The 22,889-nt window shown below is 42.8% G+C and overlaps 1 protein-coding gene across 1 annotated transcript in view; it reads left to right on the forward strand.

The window, feature by feature from the left end:
* GLIS1 (GLIS family zinc finger 1) overlaps positions 1–22,889 on the forward strand; it is a 398,945-nt gene that overhangs the window by 124,336 nt on the left and 251,720 nt on the right. Inside the window, exon 2 of the mRNA XM_054980758.1 lies at positions 9,605–9,803. Within this exon, the coding sequence (XP_054836733.1) occupies positions 9,605–9,803 (199 nt within the window). The remainder of the gene's footprint in view (positions 1–9,604; positions 9,804–22,889) is intronic.

Consider the following 22,889-nt stretch of genomic DNA (forward strand, 5'->3'; position numbering starts at 1 on the left):
CAGGGAAATGTTGGAAGTATTTTACAACTTCTACTCTAAGCTCTATAGAACCACAAACCCATTTATATCTGATATTGACAACTTCTTAGCATCCTGCACCTCCCTAAAAAGTCTTACGCCAGCGCATAGGGAATTCTTGGAGTCGCCCATTTCTCTCCAAGAAATCACAGAGATTATCAAGAAGCTTAAACTTAACAAAACTCCCGGCAGGGACGGTTTTCCTGCCGAATTTTATAAAAGCTTCACACATAGCTTAGCAGAACCACTCAGGCTGACTTGCAATGCAATTCTTACCCAGGGCATCTTCCCTCAGTCATGGAATGAAGCCTCGGTCATTGTGATCCCCAAAAAAGGTAAAGATGTCACCCTCCCATCATCCTATCGTCCGATTTCTTTGCTGAATCAGGATGCTAAAATCTTTACAGCTATATTGGCCAACAGATTAAACAAAATCATTAATCATTACGTTCACCCTGACCAAACCGGCTTCATTCCACACAGAAACATGGCAGACAATGTGCGTAAATCTCTTAATATAATCAATCATTGCATTACCTATCAAATGGAGGCTCTCTTGTTGTCACTTGATGCAGAAAAAGCGTTTGACAGCTTGGAAACTAATTACCTTCTGAGACTCCTGTCAAAAATGGGTTTTGGCCAAACTTTTATACGATCAATCAGCTTACTTTATGCCAACCCTACGGCCCGGTTAAAAATAAATGGTATAAATTCAAAGGATATTAAACTTACAAGAGGGACCAGGCAGGGCTGCCCCTTGTCACCACTACTGTTCGCCCTTGCTATAGAACCTCTGGCGGAATCCATAAGACAATCAGCTGAGATCAAAGGCATTAGAATAAAAAGTCATGAATATAAAATTTTTCTCTTTGCTGATGATATGGTTCTGTATATCTCTCACCCTTCTGCTTCATTACCTCCCTTGGAAGACAAGTCACATACCTTTGGTCAACTATCAGGTCTTAAAATTAATAAATCTAAATCTGAAATTTATCCTATTAATTTATCCCCAGACACACAAGCTCAGATAGCCTCCAATTATGAATACCAATGGATCAGCAAGAACTGGGTCTATTTAGGAATCACGATCCCTGTCAACCTAGCAAATTTAAAGGAATCTAATTTTAAAACCCTAGAACTCAAAGCTATAGGTGAATTTAAAGAATGGAGCAAGTTGACTTTATCCTGGGCTGAAAGAATACAACTGGTCAAAACCATGATTTTACCACTTTTCTTATTTAATTTTCGTATGCTGCCTATTAATCTCACTGATCAAGATATCCAAAAGTGGCAAACTCTTATAAATAAATTTATTTGGGCTAATAAACGTCCTAGACTTAATTTTTCAACCATGAAACGTTCAACCAAAAAGGGTGGCTTGGCTATTCCAGACCTAAAATGTTATTATATGGCAGCACAGCTAGCAAACATAGTGCTTCTTTTGCATTCCTCAGATAGTTCAGACTGGACATATGCTGAAACTGCACATCTTCTTCCCCATGATATAAAGGATATAATTTGGACAGACCCTAAACACAGGCCTACCCAAACTCTTGCCAATCCATTTTTGAAATCTACTATATCTGTATGGGACAGGGTAAGAAACTATCTAGCTCCTACACCGTCACCACTATCATCCTTCCTGGACCAATCATGGTTTCCACCAGGTCAGGATTTAATTTCATTTCAGCAATGGAAGGTAATTAAGAAATCTAGGATCATTGACATCACCAAACATGGGGCCATCCTAACTAAGGAGCAAATAGAAGGGGATACAGAGGTTGTGGTCCCTTGGTATCAATACTTACAATTATCTCACCTTATAGGCAGCCAATTATTTGTCGACTCCTGGAAACAGGAGTTTACAGATTTTGAACGTTTATTAAAAAAAATAGAACCTCATCGTAAAGGCTTCATAGCTAGCATCTATTCTAATTTAAACTCACAGAATGATCAATCCTCATTAAGGTACCAATTGAAATGGAATACGGACTGCAGTACCCCCTTAACAGAGGAGCAATGGTCCACAATATGGTCTGGCAAGCCCCTAAATTCGAACGCAATCAATATCAAAATGTCTTCTTTTAAATTGTTGTCGAGATGGTACATGACTCCTCAATTACTACACCAAATTAATCCCAATTTAACACGGCTCTGTTGGAAAAAGTGTGGTCAAATTGGTGACTATATCCATTTGTGGTGGTCTTGCCCCAAGATCCAATCATTCTGGGACTTAATTTCAAGGAAAATTAAGGAGATTACAGATTATGAACTGCTCATGACTCCAGAATCAATTTTGCTGGGTCTTTGGGAAGACCCTGTCATACCAAAGGTGCGGAAAAATTTAATATTTATGTTACTTGCTGCTGCAAAAATGCTTCTAGCAGCACACTGGAAATCAGACAAGCTTCCGAAGCTACAACAGTGGGTTCAGAAAGTATGGGATATTTTTATTATGGAAAAAATAGCAGACCACCTTCATTCTATTGATAAACCACAGTATCAGTCATCATTCTTTACGCAATGGTTGCCCTTTTTGAATTACTTATACAATACTAATCAACTGCCTAATGCTGACATCAATACTTTTAGCTTCTTAGCTATATTATGAGAATATCTCCTCACTGTTCCCCCTTGCACTGTTTTTGTAGTCTATTACATTGGCTTTGTTATTGTTATTGACCGTTCCAAGGTTTGTTTCTTGTATTATTGTTATATGTATTTATGAATATTGTAAATTGTAAAATGAAAAATAAATAGTTAAAAAAAAAACTGACAGTCATTCCTTCTGTCTCCTCTGTCTGGGTAAGGAGCACAATAGTCAAACCTGCAAAATCTGCCAGGGCTTTACTCCAAAAGCATGAGCAGGACTGGTTCCTGCCTTAAAGCCGGCATTAGCAGCAACACACCCACAGCCAAGAACCGTTAAGGTGACCCTGTCGGAGGGCACTGCGGAACAATCAGATCCGACTTCGACGCCAATAGCCCAGATGTTGTCAGATCCAAACTCCCTCATCCTCCCAGGAACCATAAAGCTTATCAGACTTGGGTCAGAGTAGAAAGAAAAGACCTTCGGAATCGAAATCGCTGGCCCTTTCAGAACCAGCAGCATTTTGGATTCATCACTCGAAGTCAAGAGACTCAACGCGACCCAAGGTGCCCACCCCGCCTCCATCACAACTGCAAGGGTTGGATCTGACCATGGCACCAACCCCGTCGGAACCAGCAAGGAAGAAGAAGGCGAAGTCTAAGTACATTGCGAACTGCCAATCTTCCAATGTGGAGGTCTTAGAACCACCTAAGACCCCTTCAGTCAGATCTAGATCTCCACCCACTATTTCCTCGGAAGAGGAAGGAGAGATCCTAAGTGCCAGATTTACTCGAAGGAGTAGCCATACCCATTCAAAGAGATGCTGCTCCCATGGACACTCTCCAAGGTACTACCATCATGCGCCCAGACACTGCGATATCGATAGTGGTGAGCCGTTCCGTGCAGAATCCGTCTTCTCAAAGAGTTCTTATTTGGGATAGGTGAGGAGACCCCACTCCATCCCAAGCTGTTCAATGGTCTTCCAGCTTCAGGAGCGAGATGCCACTGTCTATGGAAGGAAGGATATCCCAAGCGGTCCCTCCAAGCCTGACAAAGCTCTGGGTGAGGTGGGTTAAGTGTCTCCCATGGATGATTTCAAGTCCTATTCTGAACAGGATGGCCAAGGCACTGGAGATCGATATCATGTCCAAAGATCCTAAGCCCAAGGATAAGATTCTCCAGCACCTATACTCCAGAACCAGCTCCAGCGTGACATTCCCTGTCATCAAGGGATTCGTTGAGAAGATGAACTCTCTCTGTGAGAAGCCAGCTTCCAACATGCTCACAACAAAGAAAGCAGAGATGCTGTATAAGTCCAGGGATGACTCATGCCACTTTTTCTCGATGTACCCCCTCCCTCCTCCCTACTGACCGAGGAGATGCAATCCAGACAGTGCTGAGGGCTCCCCTCAGATAAAGAGGGGAGGAAGCTGGACACTATTGGAGGAAAATATATGCGTCAGCGGCGTTGGGCATAAAGATTGCCAAAGACGCAGCAATAATGGGGGCCTACCAAATCTTTCTATGGGGAAAGGCGGCTGCCTTGCATGAAAGACTGCCTGATGAACAGAAACCCCTAGCTAAAGTGATTAGGGAGGAAGCCTTGTGGCTAGTGAGGCATCGAATTAATGCTGGCAGGAATTCAGCTGGCACAGCTACCAGAGCACTTACTTTGGTGATCGTGTTAAGGAGGCACGCATGGCTGCAATCCACAGTGGAGACCAGAAATAAGATAGAAGACCTTCCCTTCAAGGGCAAGTCATTGTTCTCTGAGAAGATGAATGACTACCACTCACAAAAGGGGAAGGATCATCAAACTGCCCTGTCCTACAGTTTCCTGCCACTTATCCAGCAAGGGTCTGGAAGATCACAGTACAAACACCAGCAATTCTACAGGAACAGGCAGTCTAGATACCAACCCTATCAGAGCAATATGTATCCTCAGAACCATCCATATCACACTGGACAGGGGAGCTTTGCCAAGAAGAAGCAAAACCATAGACCCAGACATGGGTCTCATTCCCAGACCGGCAAGGATTCACAGCAACATAACCAGAAACAGTTCTAACAACAGTGGGGCAGTGAGACACTGTTTGGTGACAGGCTCAGTACCAGGAAGATGCAGACATGGTAAGATGGGCGATAACCTTCGGCCAGAATTGTTAGCTGAGCTGGAAGCTCTTATAGTTAAGGGAGCTGTTCAGCAGGTGCTTCCTGATGATGAGCGCCTGGGTTTTTATTCAAAATTTTTCCTGGTAGAAAAAAAGGAACCTTAGGGACCTTAATAAGTTTGTTAAATTACAGAAATTCAGGATGACCACACTAAATGTGGTAATGACATTACTGCCCCCCAATTCTTGGTTCGTAGTAATTGACTTCAAAGGTGCATATTTTCACATTTCGATCCATCCCTCACACAGGAAACATCTATGATTCACCTGTGCAGACAAGATATATCAATACCAGGTGCTCCCTTTTGGCCTTTCCACAGCCCCTAGAGTGTTTACTGAGTGTGTGGCTGTGGTTGTTGCCCACTTGAGAACTCTGGGTTGCTCAATATATCCGTATCTGGACAACTGACTGCTCTCAGTTCTGTCGGAGGAAGACCTGTCTAGACAGGTCGAATTGACCTTAAGTACTTGTTCAAAACTCAGTTTGATAGTGAACCACAAGAAGTCCAGAGTGAGCCCCACAAGGCATGTACAATTTATAGGTGCTGTATTGGACATCTCATTGAATAGGGCCTAGAGAGTAGGCCCTGAAAATCAAGAGAATGGTCAGGCTCTTCCTAAGACACAGACTTCAATCCACTAGGCGAATTCAGACACTGTTGGGTCTTATGGCCTTCTACCATGGCTGTTGTACCTCTGGTCAGGTTATGCATGAGGGAACTACAGCTATGGTTTATATCTGCCTATTGCATTGTAGAACACTCTCAGGAAAAAAAGTTTAATATTCCCAGGTCAGTCCTTAAGAGCCTCCGTTGGTGGCTGGTGGATGACAATTTAATGGCAGGTTTACAATTTGGCTCAACCTGTACAGAGGTTACCATTACCACGGACGGTTCCACATTAGGGTAGAGGGCACACTGCAGGAGCCTTAAAGCCCACAGCACGTGGTTAGAGGAAGAACTGTCCCTACACATTAACACTTTCAAATTAAGGATGATATGTTTTGCCTTAATTTCATTCTCAGATATGGTCAAGGGAAAGAATATACAGGTGCTAACAGACAACAGCACTGCAATGTTTTATGTGAACAAGCAAGAGGGAACCACATCACACTCCCTAGGTCTAGAAGCCATAGAACTCTGGGAGTGGGCCATAGAACACAAAGTCTTTGTACACGCTGTACATATACCAGGCATAGAAAACACCTTTGCAGACAGATTGAGCAGGATCGGCACAGATACTCATGAGTGGTCCATTGGGGACTGCTACATCACACCTGTGTTCCAAGAATGGGGCTGGCCAGAAATAGACTTGTTCTCCACAAAGGAGAACACAAAAACACCACTATTTTGTTCCAGGGGAGGTCTGGACCCAAGTTCACTAGGGGATGCCTTCCAGATGACCTGGTCTGGAAGTCTCTTCTATGCCTTCCCTTCCATACCCCTGATATCAAGGATGGTGAACAAGATGCAGTTGAAAGGGACGACAGCCATAATAGTAACACGTTTCTGGCCCAGGCAACCCTTGTTCTATTGGTTGTATCAACTGACAAACCAGACCTTCTGCCACTTCCCGAGAAACCAAACTTGATTCTGTGTCAGGGGGTGTTCCACCATGCTGTAAACAAACTCAAACTGACTGCATGACTACTGAGACATTAGATTGCTTATCACCTGCAGTGGCGGAGGTGATTTTGAATGCCAAGAGGCAGTCCACCAGGTGCGCCTATGACCTCAAATGGAAAAAAATTATGTCCTGGGTGGCAGAAAGAGGGGTTGGTCCTTATAGTTGCCCCCTAGCCATGATTTTAGAGTTTCTTTTAGAACTAAAGAATACTGGACTCTCTGTCTCATCAGTAAAAGTTTATCTGGCAGCCATTTCGGCCTTTCACAATCCCATCGATAGGAGGACAGTATTCTCACACTACACATCGAAGCTCTTCATGTAAGGGCTGCAGAACTTGTTCACTCCCATGGGGAACAGTGTTGTAGTGCCCCAATGGTCCCTACTAACTAAATGGTGCTAACTAAGCTTATGTCGAAGCCTTTTGAAACCATGGCTACTTGCCACTTGCGAACCTTAACTCTGAAAGTGACAATGCTTGTTGCAATAATTTCAGCTAGAAGGGTTAGTGAACTGGAGACTATGTGTGAACCCACCATTTTTGAAAATTCATACTGAGAAGGTAGTCTTGAGACCAACTCTGGAATTCTTTCCCAAGGTGGTTTCCAATTTCATGCGACACAAGAGCTTGCATTGCCAGTGTTCTTCCCGAATCCTTCTGATGAGGCAGAAAGGGCCCTATACACCTTAGATGTAAGGAGAGCAATACTGTTCTACCTGGATCCCACAAAAGCTTTCAGGGCTGATAAACAGTTATTTGTCTGCTATGCAGGACTCAAGAAAGGGGAAAAGGCTAGCCCGCAAACCATTGCGCATTGGGTGGTCCAAATCGTTAAGCTGTGCTAGGAGACTGCTAACTTACCTTGTTCGCTGGAGGTGCATGCACATTCTACTAGGTCACACACGACGTCGACAGCGTTCCTGAGAGGAGTCCCACTGGTGGACATCTGCAGGGCGGCAACCTGGTCTTCTGCAAACATCTTTGTGAAACATTACACCTTGGATGTCCTCAACAGACAAGAGATAACAGTGGACACGGCTGTGCTGCAATCAATCTTCCACTGAGGAGCCTGTTTTTCCACCACCCAGATACAAAACTTGTTAAACTCCCATGTGGGAATGCACAGAAGACTGACAATGAAAACAGGGTTGCACTTAGCTGTAACTGTTGTTCATTGAAGTCTTCTGTGCAGGCACACATGCCCTCCCTCCATCCCCACTGACACTCTTCATATTGATGAGGCTGGCGGCAAGAGGAGCTGAGGGTAGAAGGCACCAGCCTCCTGGGTATAGGCTATTTCGGCAAGAAAATAGCCGCTCCTGTGCATCGGGAGGCATTGAGTGCCCTCTGGTGAAATTTTTTAGCTACAAAATCCTCTGGCTGGCAGGCCAGCGCATGCGCAGTTCCATGTGTGCCAGCACAGAAGACCTCAATGAACAACAGTTAGAGGTAAATGCAACCCTGTTTTTGCATGCATTAAATTTTCGTACATTAATTTTGCTTGTGTGTGCGTGTTGAAGGATGGATCCAGTACACATACAAGGTCTTCTAGTTTAAGTACATTTGTGATATCACCCTATACAGGTCCTTCATCTGCCCTTAAGTATTTGCATTGTAGACAACATCAAATACAGTACCTATACAGGTCATGTAATTTATGGCAAGAATGGGCTCCCCTGCCCCTGCTTTCCAATACAATGTACCTTGTTTCCAATTAGGTAACTTGGTCCCACTTTGAATCTATTTCACAGGTGCCTGTGACGGTCTGCATGTTTAAAGAAAGCCTGGAAAGGTTGGACACATACATTTGCAGGACTATTAAGAGTTAATCCTTCTCAGAGTCAGAGAGATTTGAGTGGGAGGTTACTCCTAGATATTGGTTTGGGTAGCTGAGCTGAGAGAGGAGGGTTTTGAGTCCTGACAGAGAGAGAAATCTGAGTGTGGTGGGAGCTGAGAGACAGAGAGCCGAACTAGATGAGATGAATTACATGAGGCTGTGCGAGTGTCTGTTCCTACCTGCCTGTGTCCATTTTACCTCAGGTGAACATGTGTCCTGTAGCCCTAGTCCATGCACGTGTCTGGGAACTGGTGTAGTCGAGGTTGCAAGTATACATCGTATGAGGCAAAGAAATGGCAATATTTGTTTCAATGAGAATTTTGAAAGGAACACTGATGCATTAGAACATAGTCCATATGATCATCTCATTGAGTCAAGAGTCAGCAAGCTGATGTTAGGGAGTTGTTGGTAGAGCCATCTACAACTGCAACTGGTGTTAAGGGACTAGAAAAGGATTCAGATTGGCAGCTCTGTCAACACCAGGTCAAAAGAAAATATTGTTGAAAACCTTTAAAATGGGCCAATTTCAAAGTGTAAAAAGAAGTAAATGAAAATGAAGGCTGCAGTCCAGCATATAGCCAAGTGTACTCAAGTCTCGCTGATTTTAAGTATTTCAGATAAGGCCAGAAGGGCTTAAGGCATGCTTAATTGTGTGTTGCATTTTTTTCAGTGTTGCACAAATAATCTTTACATGCTTTTCATCCTCATTGTTTTTAATCTTATTACTTCTGTCTTTAATTTATCAAGTTCTGCCAGAAATATATCTATAAGATCTGAATTGTCCCTTACTGTGCATAACCTGTCTTTTTATGCTGTTTACAAAGGAAAAAAAGTTAAGCAAAATGCAAGCCAAAGTAGCATGGATTTGCACTTCTGTAGTGTCTTTAATATTCATTTAAAAGCAAAGCAAAACAAAACAAAAACCCAAACCCAACCCTTTTTGTAGAATTGATGTATAAAGTTGGTTTGAGAGAGACCCTGTAGGCCCTTAAGTGAAGAGCACTTTCTCCCCTCCCCATCCTGAAAGCCCAGGTAAATAAAGGGGTGAAAGAGAATGTCAGTCTCTCTCTTCTGTTGCCTTTTCCTCCAGTGAAAGAAAACTCTCTCTGAAATACGATCATTTTTACAATTCAGTTTGGAAAACAACAGCAATAAATTAGAGAAGATAATTTCTGGATCTTGATTAATTTGCAGCTCTCTGCATTTTATCCTGTTATGTTTACTGAGATTTCATGACACTGGCTGCCAACAGTGGGTGGAGAATGCTGGGAGGGAATGAGAGAGATAGAGTGGCACTTCCCCCCCCGCCCCCCAAAGAGCTCATCATGTTTTTTTTCCTGCTCTCTCCTTCTTTTCTTTAACAGTGAATGGTGGCTACAATCATTGTAATTCAATATCTGAGAAGAATAACGTGATGGACATGGAGACGACAAATAACTTGGGGCCCGTGTGTAGACAGAACTTGCTTATACACTCAGGAAACTCACTTACTCGAGACCACCTGTTGCCCTGTGAAAGACTGGTACATGTTAGTCAGCTGAATTTATCTCGCTCAGATACAAGGTATTGTTTTCCAGTTTTAATTGCCATGTATGCTTTATCATACTAGTCACCCATCTGAATATTCCTCTCCGAGTATGGTCCACTTATTACAAATTGTTCTTGTTCATTGATGTGATGTTTGTTATGGATACCACATTTTGAAGATTCCAAGTATTGTCCCTTTAGTCAAAGATTCAGAAGATGTGGCAGACCATAGGCTGAGAGCCACTGCTAACCGAGTAGACAGTACTTGGCTAGATGTACCAGTGGTTTGCCTTGGTGTAAGGCAGCTTCTTCTATGTCCATCACTCCATATCTCAAGCATGCCCTTCTTTCATGTTTCAGTTCTAGAAATTAAAAGAAACCCTGCTCAGTTTTGTTCTTCTTGGATTGTGATGTACTTTGCTGGACCATGGCATACTTCCTTAGAATTAATATAAATTCAGAACTGGTCAGCCAGAGAGACCATTTATTTTTTACCAAGCATTTAGTAGCCACATTCATATGTAGTGACTGAGTGAGAGGCAAAAAAGGAAATGCTAACTGACAGTCTCTCTTTCTCTGCTGTCCTATCATCTGTGAAAGCTTAAGGAAAATATTTTACATTTTGTCAATGACCTGAACAGTCCCGCTCAGTTATACATGTGAAATGTGCACTCTGTGGGTTTAATCTCCAGCTTCTTCAACTAAGAGATTTCAGGTCTGGAAAGAAGCTATGCCCATAGAGACAGGTGCTTAGCATCAGGCACTAGATGGATCCAAGGTCTTTAGAAAAGAGATGCTTCCAAACTATGATTGACGGGATTTACTGGGTTGGGGTGGCTCACTGGTGATGTCATTACATTACAATGCTGGCAATGTATTGATTCATTACAATGCATTACATTGCTGGCAATGTGTTGATGTCCTTCCCTGTGTGCCTAGAAGTGGTCAGTGTGTCACTGGGGGATGCTGAGGATGCTGTAGTATTTGAGCAAAACTCTACAGTTTAACCCCAGCAATGTGCTGATGTCACTTCTGAGCAGTTGGGAAGTGATGTCAGCACATTGGGATGCTGCCAATGTTCCCTCCTATTCTCTGGCATTCCCTTCCCCGTTGGCTAACTCAGTGGTGGTGGGAAGAGCCCACTGGCAGTGGGGGATCCCCCACCATTAGTGGGGCAATATTAAGCCTGGGCTTGCCAGATACCCACCTTACTCACTGTTAGGCAACAAGCCAAAACATACCTTTTTATTGTTGGTTTTAATTGCATAAATCAACATAACCTTTTAAATTACATTTTTGTCAGACTGAAATAATATTAATCTTTTTAAGAATCAGGAAAATCATTTTTCAACATTACTGCTTTTTATCTGAGATATTTTGATTAATAATTGCTTTTTCTCTGGAATTATTGAACCTGCATAGGAAATGAACACTGCTACAGTCATGACTTACTGTTTCTGATTTTGTTACATATGTTTGTCAACTCCATCTTGACCCTATTATGAATCCACATGGTGCTTACTGCTAACAAGCTGGTTTTAGTCTGTCATTGAATGCAATTATGATGCAAAGATAATTGGGGTGGGAGCAAACAAAAGGAGGCAAGAGAAGACTCTGCTTAGATCTTTTCAGGACCTTTTTGAAAAATCCATAATGAGGAAATGACAGATGCTTATATACAGAGGATCATAGTACTGCCTTCCGAAATATGAACTCCTTACAACTCTATCTCAGGGAAGATTCCCAGAACAACACAGGATTATATGCCACAGAACGTGAGAGAGACCCTATTGTGATATGAAGCAGCAGGTGACTGAGGTCATTCACTTCCCTCTTGCTCTATATTCTACAGGTTTTGCCACTTTCTCAGTAACTGTACAGATAATAAAATACCAGTTTTTCTCAGGGATTCCTTGGTTTATTTTGCTTTTGATATCTGTATTTCAAAGTTTTTTATATCTCTCACAGTGATGGGCATCCCATGTTGTACTCATGTTTTAAAAGATCAGCTCCAGTTAGCTTTGCAAACTCCTAACTGCCTAAATTGTCCCTACCTCTCACTTCAGTTTACATTGGTGAGTAAGCAGAGCTCTTTTCAGATGTTATGTTGCTGATACTGTGACTGCTCATATGGAATTTTCACTATGGTACATATGTACCAGAATCAAAAAGAGTCCAGTAGCACCTTTAAGACTAACCAATTTTATTGTAGCATAAGCTTTCGACGAAGAGAACTTGATTCTCGAAAGCTTATGCTACAATAAAATTGGTTAGTCTTAAAGGTGCTACTGGACTCTTTTTGATTTTGCTACTACAGACTAACACGGCTAACTTCTCTGGACATATGTACCAGATACATGTTTTCCAAACCTGGAATATGTCTGTGTTGCCCTTTTCAGAAGAAACAGCTATTGTGTGTATTAGGAGGATTACATGCAATACATTTGTTCCATATGCATGGTTAAACAAAACAACTGATGAACAAGACTTGATCAAATGCCAAATGATGGGTCTTGTTTCTAAATAACTTAGTAGGCTTTTTTGTTTTGGTAGTGGAATGTCCCAGTTAAACTGGAAACCAGGATGCCAGATATTTAGGTTTAACGTAGGCAGTCAATTTCATATAGTTTTTTAGTTTACTGGCTTACATGCTCTCTCATCCCCTCAGCTTAACTCATAGAAACACCCGTGTGGATTTCAGGTATCTCCTGAATTCAAAAACTGGACAGTGTTCATACTGTTCCTCAAGTAGTTCCCAGATAGCTACTATTAGCATGGTGGTAATAGCCACAGTAGTTCTCAGGTCCTCCTGCGCCACCATATTTCCATGACAGCTCCACCTGGTTTACAGATGACTTGGAGGACAGATAGCTAACAACTGGCTTTTGATGCTTGCCATAGCTTACATTGTAGTATATGCAGCTTTCAAAAGACTGTGTCCGAACTGTGGTGGGATGGAATTAGGAGTGTGCAACAACAAAAAAAGATTAATGTTTCCTGCTTCAGAATTTCCGAAGTGGGAAAAAGAGTTGGAAATAAGCGATTTCCGAAGCAGCAAACCTCTTTGGAAATCACTTATTAACCTGCTTCGGTATGCTCTGTAAAGATTTGGGAGCACACCAACAAAATTCCTTCTCCGATGCTTATTTCACCCGATGGGAGGGGGATGAGGGGGTTCCCTCCTCTCCCTCCCATAGGGTGAAATAAGCTCTGGGGCGGTAACCACTTCTTGCTTCAGCTGACGGGCAAGGGAGCCTCCTCCTCTGCTGGTCAGCTGAAGCCAGCTGCGAGGTTTGTATTTAAAGCATTCCAAAAGGAATTGCAAATTATCAGGCCATAATGGGGTCTTACAACCTCTTTCTATGGGAAAGACTCTCATCCTACATACAGAACTTACCTGATGAACGCTTCATACTAGTCAGGGTCCTGCAGGGAGAAGCCTTCTGCCTGGGTAAAAAACAGATCACCATGGGCAAGCATGCAGCACACTGTTCTACCCATTCTGTGGTCTCAGCCATTGTCATGCACCATTATGCTTGGCTCTGATTCATTGCCTTCCCTCAGGACCCGTGTAATAAAATTGAAGATTTCCTCTTTGAGGGCACCTCTCTCTTCTCAGAGAGAACTGATGAGTCCTTGTCACAAATGAGGAAGAATTGTCAGACAGCAAGGTCCCTTGGAGTCATGGCCCCTCCTCAGCAGCAACAGATATCAGGGACAACAGTCTTATCAAACCTGCCCTGCTAGGTATCCCTATTAACAGTTCTATCAGCAGAGACCTTACATTACAGCCTAGCCACAGAGTGTGAAGAGGCCACTTACGTCTCACCCACAGTCTCCCAAATCTTCCTCACATGGACAAAAACCATTGTTCTGACTATCACTTCTGGTCTCAGATCCAAGCATATTTTTATCAGACAGACTGCACCCTTTTCCCCCTATTTGGAACTCAATTTCAGAAGACACCTGGGTCCTCTCAATTGTTAAGAATGGTTATCGTTAGTCTTTTTCACAGTTACCTCCATTGAGTCTCTCACCTGATCTAAATTGTTTGGAGGTCAGAGGCGGCCCCCTCCTGCCGAAGTTATCTCCAGCGCCACCAGACATGGAGGAGGGGAACCCTGCAGCCTGCAGAAGCCCCGATGAGGCAGGAGGAGCAGCAGCAGTTGCGTCAGGTGGTGAAGGGCTTCCAGGGCTGGGACAAAGCCCAGTCACAGTAGCACCAGCTGAGGCGGGCATGGGCGTTGTGGAGCAAACACTAGCTGTAGCAGCAATGGTGGGAGGAGGCTCCCCCCAGCCCGGAAAGCTGGATCAGCAGCCAGAGACCTCAGGGGAGAGAGAGTCGGCTGCCACAGGGCCAGCCAGGAGAGGAATGATGGGACAGCTCTCACCAGAGCATTAGACACGACTGACGCCACAGGCAAGTGGAGATGCATGCCATGGCCCCTTGCAGCCAGAATCGCCACTGGGAGGCCACCAGAAACAGCCAGGAGCAGAAGGTGAAGCTCCCGTGGCATCCACCGCAGCCCTGCCAGCTCCACCCTGAGGGGCCAGGTCCAGGCAGGAGGGGGAGAAGGGCACGAACGTACTACTCCCAGTCCCAGAGTTGGCACAAGGCTCTGCTGGGAACAGAGGGGAGGAAGATATGGGTCAGAGCCTGGGGGAGGGGAGGGCTTTGTCCCAGGGAAGTCCCTATAAAGGGAAGCCCAAATGGCAAGTCAGGTGTGAGAGAGAAATGAATGGGGAAGAGCCCTTCCTAAGAAGATTACCCAGCCAGGAGGGTGAGGGGGAGCCAGGGTGCTCTAACCCCCCTCCTCCCCCATTGTATACTGTTTTAATGTTTTTTGTATACTGTTTTATATGTTTTTAACTGTACTTATGTAAATTGAAATGTTGTACTCCGCCCTGAGCCCGCCTGGTGGGGAGGGCGGACTAAAAAATCTAATAAATAAATTCTGAGACCGGCCTCGTGGACCACCCAAGTTAGGTGCCAACCTGGAAGGACACCCTGACCCAGGCTCCAACGACCCTGGCCCTGAAGCTGATAAAACCTCTGCTTGCTCTGAGGCGTTACAGTAAGCCATAAATGATCTGCTCCTTAAAGGAAGTATACAAAGAATTCCAGAAGGGGACTTCTATGTTGGCTTCTACTACTTGGTTACTAAAAGGAATGTAGGTATTGGCCCGTATTAGACCATAGGAGGTTGAATAAGTTTATTAAAGTTACTAAGTTTCTAATGTTAACACTTTCCAGAGTGATGCTGTTGTTAGAACCTAATTCATGGTTTGATGTTACCAATCTCAAAGATGCATATTTCCACATTTCCATTCCCCCAAACTTTAGGAAGTATCTCCACTTGGGATGGTATGTTATCAGTACACTGCTCTCCCATTTGGTCTCTCCACGGCACCTGGGATGTTTATGATGTGTATGGCAGTCGTGGTTGCCCACCTTAGGTCTCAGGGTTGTACCTACTTTGATGATTGGCTGGTAACCTTCTACTTGCAGGCCGAATTGTGTCTAGACGTTGACCTTATCTTGACTACCTTATCTTGTTTGGGCTTCCTTGTCAATTGGAAGAAATCACAGCGTAACTCTTCCCACTGTACTCGGAGCAAAATTCAACTTTATCATAGCAAGGGCCTACCTACCAGAGGACAGGGCATGAATCATTTCACCTTTTTCAGTCCAAATGTTTTCAACCAGTCCTCTCGATTCAAAAACTCTTAGGACTCATGGCATCTACCACTGCAGTTACCCTTTTTGCATGAGATCTCTGCAGAATTGGTTCTTGTGAAGGTACTCTCCAGAGTTTCATTCGCAAAACATCCAACTCTCCGTCCCTAGGTCTGTTATCCACTCTCTATTTTGCTGGTCCAATACCATAAACCTCCTATGGGGCTGCCCATTCAGTAGTTAGTATCCTGATATCATGGTTACTACAGATGCCTCCTTGGTAGGTTGGGGAGCCCATTGTGGAGGTTTCTCTACCTAGGGCACTTGGTCTGTTACCGAGTCTTGACCACACATTAATTTTTGGAGCTCAGGGCAATCTGTCACTCCCTTGCCTCTTTTGCAGTCTCTTATACAACAAGAGAGTTGAGGTAGAAATGGATAACATCACCACTGTCTTTTACCTGAACAAGAAAGGGGGAACTGCTTTGCTACCCCTTTGCGCCAAGGCAATGGCTACCTGGGAATGGGCCATAACCAACAATGTATACCCACAAGCTATACATGTAGTGGGGAGATCTAGCATCTGGCGATCCAGCATCATAGCAGACAGTCTTAGCAGAGAGTTCCAGACCAATTATGAATGGACCATCACAAATACATTCTGCTCATTTTCCAACTTTGGTATTTCTTGAGCATAGAGCTTTTCACCATGGACTCCAACTCTAAGACCAGCATATTTTGTTCCCTAGTGGGCAGCGATCCCAACTCCCTCTGGGATGTATTTCAGATATCCTGGCATCAGGACTGTTTTATGTTTTCACTCAGACACCTCTAATCTCCAGTGTCCTATGCAAAATCAGACATTTCCACACCTGTTGTATCCTGATTGCTCCTTTCTGGCCCAGGCAGGAATGGTTCTCCACCTTGTGGCCCGGGGTTGCTTCCTTCAATTTCCCCTAATGCCAGACCTGTTACACAAAGAAGGGGTGTTCCACCACAATGTGGACAGACTGAAACTCACAACATGGTTGCTCAACACACCAGTTCCTCAAGCTTCTCAGGAGAGGTGCCCAGTATACTTCTAAATGCCCACTGAGCCTCAACTTGTGATTTCTATGACCAGAAATTGAATGAATTCACCTCTTGTGTGGAACAGAAAGGCTAATCCCCCTTTTCCTGTCCCTTATCATTTTTGATTACCTAGGCCATATACAGAAATGAGACCTATCCGCCTCTTCCCTGAAGGTTCACCTTGTGGCCATTTTGTCCTTCCACAATATGCTTGATGACAAAATGGTTTTCTCCCACCACCCTGTTCAAGCAGTTCTTCAGGAGTATACTCAATACTTACCCACCACACCCCAATCCCGTCTCACAATGGAAACCTATCCTTGGTCCTAGCTCATCTAATGCTTTCTCCTTTCGAGCCCTTTCCTGTCCTCTATCACTAATGTCCTGGAAAGTGGCCTTTCTATAAGCCATCTCATCTGCTAGGTGAGTGGATGGGCTCTTAGGGCAGATCTACCATTTACTCAGTTCTTTTTAGAGAAGGTAGTGTTGCAGACAAGCCTGGAATTTTTGCCTAAAGTTGTGTCCAAATTCCATGTAAGTCAAAAAATTACTCTGCCCACCATTTTCTCCAAGCCCCTCTCAGATTCAGAATGGACCATACACACCTTACACGTTAGAAGAGCTTTATTGTTTTATATTTCTAGAACTAAGAACTTGAGGAAATCCCAAGGTCTTTTCATATGCCACTCTGAGCCCTTGTGCCCAGTCTCCTGCTATCCAGAAACTGCTTACTGCAGAGACTGTCTACTGCACTTGTGCACCACTGGGGGATCAGCCAATTGCCACCAGACCACCCTCCTTGTGGCACCTGTTTTAGATAGCATGGTTGAGCAGTGGGAGTCTATCTGGTACAGAGAACAGCTCCCAGCATCCAAGAATTGTTAAAACGCATTTATTAAAAAAGAGAAAAAATGTTCACACTCAAACTTTAAGCACAGCACCAAAGCAAGCAAAAGAAATGGGTATGTGCCCAGCTTAGATCTTCTGTTTAGGCTGGCTGTCTATCTTAGAAAGTTCCAGCTTACTGAGAAGTCCTCGTACCTCTCCTGGTTTAGGACTCCCCCTCCAAAATAGTCAATGATTGCCACCTGCAAGGGGCCAGTTCTTAGCTCCTTGAGCTTCCATCTCAAGTCAGCCAAAAAGAGCCTCCTCCCTGTGCCACCCCCTGGGCAGCATGAAGGTGCAGACCAAAGAGACTTTTCCTGGAGTTTCCAGGAAGAAACCTTTCTGGCATTTTAATCCTCCAAGTCTCTATGCCTTCCCCCACAAACCTGGAAAGGTAAGCTTTTAGCAAAAAGTCTTCTGGCCACATCTGCATGACTAAAGCCCAAGGCTGGGTGTGCCTTAAAAAGCATCTGGCTTTCCTTTCCCCCTCCTACTTATTCTCAAGTAACAAACACTTTAAAACTGCAGATGAAAGTTTTGACACAGTCCAAACATACAAATGAAAAGCATTTCTCCATAACTATCATCCTCCTTTGGTCCTGAGTTTGGTCAGAAGAAAGATGGGCAAATAAATATTTTAAAATAAAAAAATGTCTCTGAGTTCAAAACTAGCCTGGTGTAATGGGTTATATGTGAGGCTGCCCTTGCTAAGTGTCCAGAATCATCAGTCTGCTGTGTTCTTCTCTAGCTATTTCCTATGGTTGTATTTAATAAATGCCATCTCCAAATAGTAGTAGTGAGATTGGTGGGCCATTTTTCAGCTGAGTGCAGAACTTAACTCCCTTTGTTTCTTAATCTGAAATGTTACAGTGTAATGTGTAATACTCACAGGCACCTGCTGGCAAAGCATACAATCTTAGCCTCAACTTTCCTCATATCCTGTCTTATAATTAGAGATGGGCATGAACTGGAAAAAAACCGAACCATGTGGTTCGTGGTTCATCAAATTTCACAAACCACGAACTTTCATGAACCTGCCCCTGGTTCGCGAACCGGTTTGTTTGGTTCGTGAAAACATCACATCCAGGTCAGAAAATAATCACTTCTGGGTCAGCAGAAGGTCACTTCCAGGCCAGCAGAAGTTCACTTCTGGATTGGCGGAAGGTCTGCAGGAAGTCCATCCCCTGTTGCCTAGGGAACTGATTGATTGGCACCAGGCTGTCTGAAGGGACGAAACAAAAAACGAACCAAACGAACCATTCTAAAAGTTCATGGCGGTTCATCAGAAATGGGATCTGCCGAACTGTGGTTCGCGAACCATGAACCAACCTGGTTTGTGCTTGATTTTGGTTTGTATTTCGGTTTGTGCCCATCTCGACTTATAATGGAGTTTTAAAACATTATTTTGCAAACAAAAAAAGGGCAGCTCTTGTGTTCTTTTTACTGTGCATTCATCATGTGGCACCATTAGAAAGTTCACTGTAAAGGGTTTTCTGTCAAATTCAAGAAAAGCTCTTCACTTTGAACTTTAAAACTTTATCATGTGCTGCCTGTTATCATTAACCTCCATTTGGTGTTCTTTGTTTAACTTCTAGAATTTCAACCACAAAGAGAATCCTATTAAAAATGGTACCATCTCAGCCATTGGCAAGAAAATGTTCTAGATAATTTGATGATGTGCATAAAATCTAATATTCTGAAAAGATTTATCCCTTTCCATTCTTCCTTTTGTAAACTGTATTCTACAGAGAATCATTTTTTCTGTTCTCAAACCTCACAGGCTAATCTAATGACTTTTAAAGTTATGCAGTACATTTTACAATACATGGAACAGGTAAATGAGATGCATATGTTTTGCTGGATAAATTCTAGGGCTGTCTTCACCACAACTGGACCTAATAAACAGCTAATGTCAGCCTTTTTTCAGATAATGCTTTACTGGGCATGGAAAACACTTCTTTCATTCAATTTAGTTGTGAAAGCAGCAGAAGTACCGAGTTGTAAAGGCTCTGAAGATGACGCACCAGAATATGCTCAAATTACCAATAGGTCATGATCTCTTAGAAGATTTATGTTTTTATATTACATAATGTGATGTAATAATATTTGACAGGAAGGTTGTAATAGAGCAAGCATACAAACAAATTGTGTGCAAAATATGATGGGCTGAACCCTACCAAGGAGCTTTTCTCTGGTGGAAGGAAGTTTGCTCTGCAGAAGGAAAAATTCAACAGAACAGTACAGTAGGATCCAACCCAATAAATATATGTTTGCAGTTTTGGAATTCTGGTTCAAAGTTATTTTGTGGTTGAAATAATATACAACAGCACTAAAAAATCTGAAATATCAAAAAATAGTCTGATTTAACTGCATTGCCCAATAATCTCTTTAAGACTGTTTTGCATAGAACTCCCTAACCCAGTAACTACGTTGGAATAATTAGATGAATATTCTTGATATATATTAGACATTAAGCAGGATACCAAATTATGTCCAATTTCTGCTTCAGGTTTGTAAAAATGAGTGCAAATACCAGGTCCTACATGCTTCACATGATACTGTGGTCTTCAGACATGAATTAGGTCAACCTAATGGTCTGTTACAGATGGAATGAAGGGCTGGAAGGACCCTGCAAATGATCATCATTCTCATCTTCCCTGTCAGCGCAGGCCCAGAACTGTAGGCTGTGGGGAAGCCTAATCTATATCCACTGAAGATTGGACTCAGTATCTGGTTTGTTGCAATACAATATTTATTAATATGGCCTAGGACCAGCACAGAACATCCAAAACTGTTCCTTTGAATAAAACACATACAATTACAGCACATAAAACATGATTTATACATAATTTACACAAAAAATTATTTTGCTTGGTCAAATCCCATTGTAAACAGAGCCTCCATAGAGGTTTATTTATTATTTAAAATATTTATATACTTGTCTTCTTATTGACCATCTTGGTACCCAAGATGGGTCACAAAAATATAAAAACAGTATAAAAGCAATAGGATAAGACAAAACAAAAATAAAAGTTTAAAATTAAATCCATATTCAATTAAAATAACAAAATTTAAATTAAAACCATATTTAAAAGCTATCTGCTGCCCCACTAACAGGATAGTCCACCTTTGCTCAATTTTAGGGTGCTTCCAAAGTCCTCTGGAATAACTCCGTCTTGCAGCCTTGCCAGAAAGGCGGGAGAGTAGAAGCTCCCTAACCTCTTCTGGGAGCTGTTCCACAAGTATGGGGCAGTCATTTGAAAAATCCAAGTCTAGACAGTTTTTTAATAATTTGGACAAAGGGGGTACTGCCAGTATAATGGGAAGAACAAAGCTTTGTGTAGGAATGTGCAGGGAGGGACAGTCCTTCAGGTATGCAGCTCTCCCGATCATGAAGGTCTTTAACAGTAAAGACCAACTCATTGACTGGGACCCAGAAACTAATGAGCAGTTAATGAAGGGATCTCAGAACAGGAGTAATGTGGCCCTTGCTGCCTACTCCCAGTGACAAATGGGTTGTCACATTTTGTACTAATTGCTGTTTCTGGATATTCTTCAAGGGCAGCCTCATGCAGAGTCTGTTAGAGTAATCTTATTTTAGGATTACTGAACCACAAATCTGCATGGACAGATTTGGCATCTACAAATAGGGAGCCCGCATTTTAACTCAATGTAGTTGAAAAAAACACATTTTTTGCTGACACTGACACCTGGTTCTCCAACAGGAATATAGGATCCAGCAAGACTCCCAAATTCTTAACAGAGTTTTTCAGTGAAAGTTAAATACCATCAATAGTAGAAAGAACAATCCTATTTAAAGCAGTGGTTTTCCAGCTAGCATCTCCTCTGTCTTATCTGGGTTAAATTCAATCTGTTCTCCCTCAGCCACCTGACGATTGCATTCAGATGCTTCCCAGAGACAACTGCAGCTGATGTTTGCACCTCATGTTGTCTTCCTGCCACGAGTAATCAGAGGTCTCTTGTGGCTGAATATGAACTTTCTCTTTAGTCACTATGGCTATTAGCCTCTGATCTCCCCCATCCTTGACCATCGTTACATCCTTTGGTATCAAATGCCGCATTTAAATCATTCATTGAGTAAAGAAGTATTTCCTTTTGTCCACCCTGAATCTCATGCCCATCAGCTTCATTAGATGCTCCCGATTTCTAATATTTTAGAAGTGGGAGAAAAAGTTCTGTCCACTCCCTCTACCCTGTGCATAATTTTATAATCCTCGTTCATGTCCCCACTTAGTCATCTCTTTTCTTATCTAAAAATCTACAGGCTTGTCAGCCTTTCCTCACAGGAAATGTGATCCAGTCTCGTAATCATATTGATTGCCCTCTTCTATACTTTTTCAAGCTCTACGATGTCTTTTTTTGAGATACAGTGACCAGAACTTCACACAGTATTCCAAATGAGGCAGCACCATAGATCTATACAGGGGTATTACAATATAGACCATTTTATTTTCAATCAGTTTTCTAATAATTCCATGCTCAGAGTTTGCTGTTTTTACTACTGCAACACACTGGGTGGACGTTTTCATTGAGCTACAGCCCCAAGGTCTCTTTCTCTCTCAGTCTCAACAAGTTCAGATCCCATTAGCGTGTCCTTAAAATTGAGAATTTTTTTTGTTCCAGTGTGCATCATCTAACACCTAAATTAAACTTCATTTGCCACATTGTTGCTCACTCACCCAATTTGAGAAGATCGTCTTCACAGTCAGCTTCTATCCTGAATAATTCTGTATCATCTGCAAACTTGATCACTACGCTACTCACCCCCAACTCTAGATTATACAGAAACAAATGAAATAGCACCATTCCCAAACCAATTCTTGTGGTGTCCCACTGTTTGTTTCCCTCCCTTGAAAGAAATATCCGTCATATCAAAGGTTGCTGACAGATCTAATAATAATAATAGAAATGCATTCCCTTTACCAATATGAAAACAGAGATCAGCCACAAGCACTGCTTAAACCATCTCTGTCCTGAACCCAAGTCTAAAGCCAAACAGAAAAGGTTCAAGGACAGATATCTAAGTATTTCTAGTCTTGCTTTGCCTCTGCCCATTCAAAAACGTGTGCCCAAATGGGAAGGTTCGAGACAGTCTATAATTGACCAATCACTGCCTTGAGTTATGGTCTAATGGCCACCACTTTTATGGGCTTTAGAAAAAAACCTTCCATCAGAAGGCATTCACAGCCCTCTGAATTAAAGGACCCACTTCCTCCCCTGAAGGATTTTACAAGCCAAGGATTATATGGATTCAGATCACAAATACTAGCCTTCATAATCCCCAGAACTTTGTCAACATCAGCCAAGGAAACCAGGCTGAACTTATCCAAGCAACAGTGACTAAACAGTGCTACAGATACTTCTACCACCTGAGTACCTATTACATCAGCATCTAAGTTAGTGCAGAGCTGAGAGATTTTATTGGCAAAGAACTGTGCAAAAGCATCCCAGCTCAATGTCAAATCACT

The sequence above is a fragment of the Eublepharis macularius genome, chromosome 5, assembly GCF_028583425.1.
Source record: "Eublepharis macularius isolate TG4126 chromosome 5, MPM_Emac_v1.0, whole genome shotgun sequence".
NCBI lineage: Eukaryota > Metazoa > Chordata > Lepidosauria > Squamata > Eublepharidae > Eublepharis > Eublepharis macularius.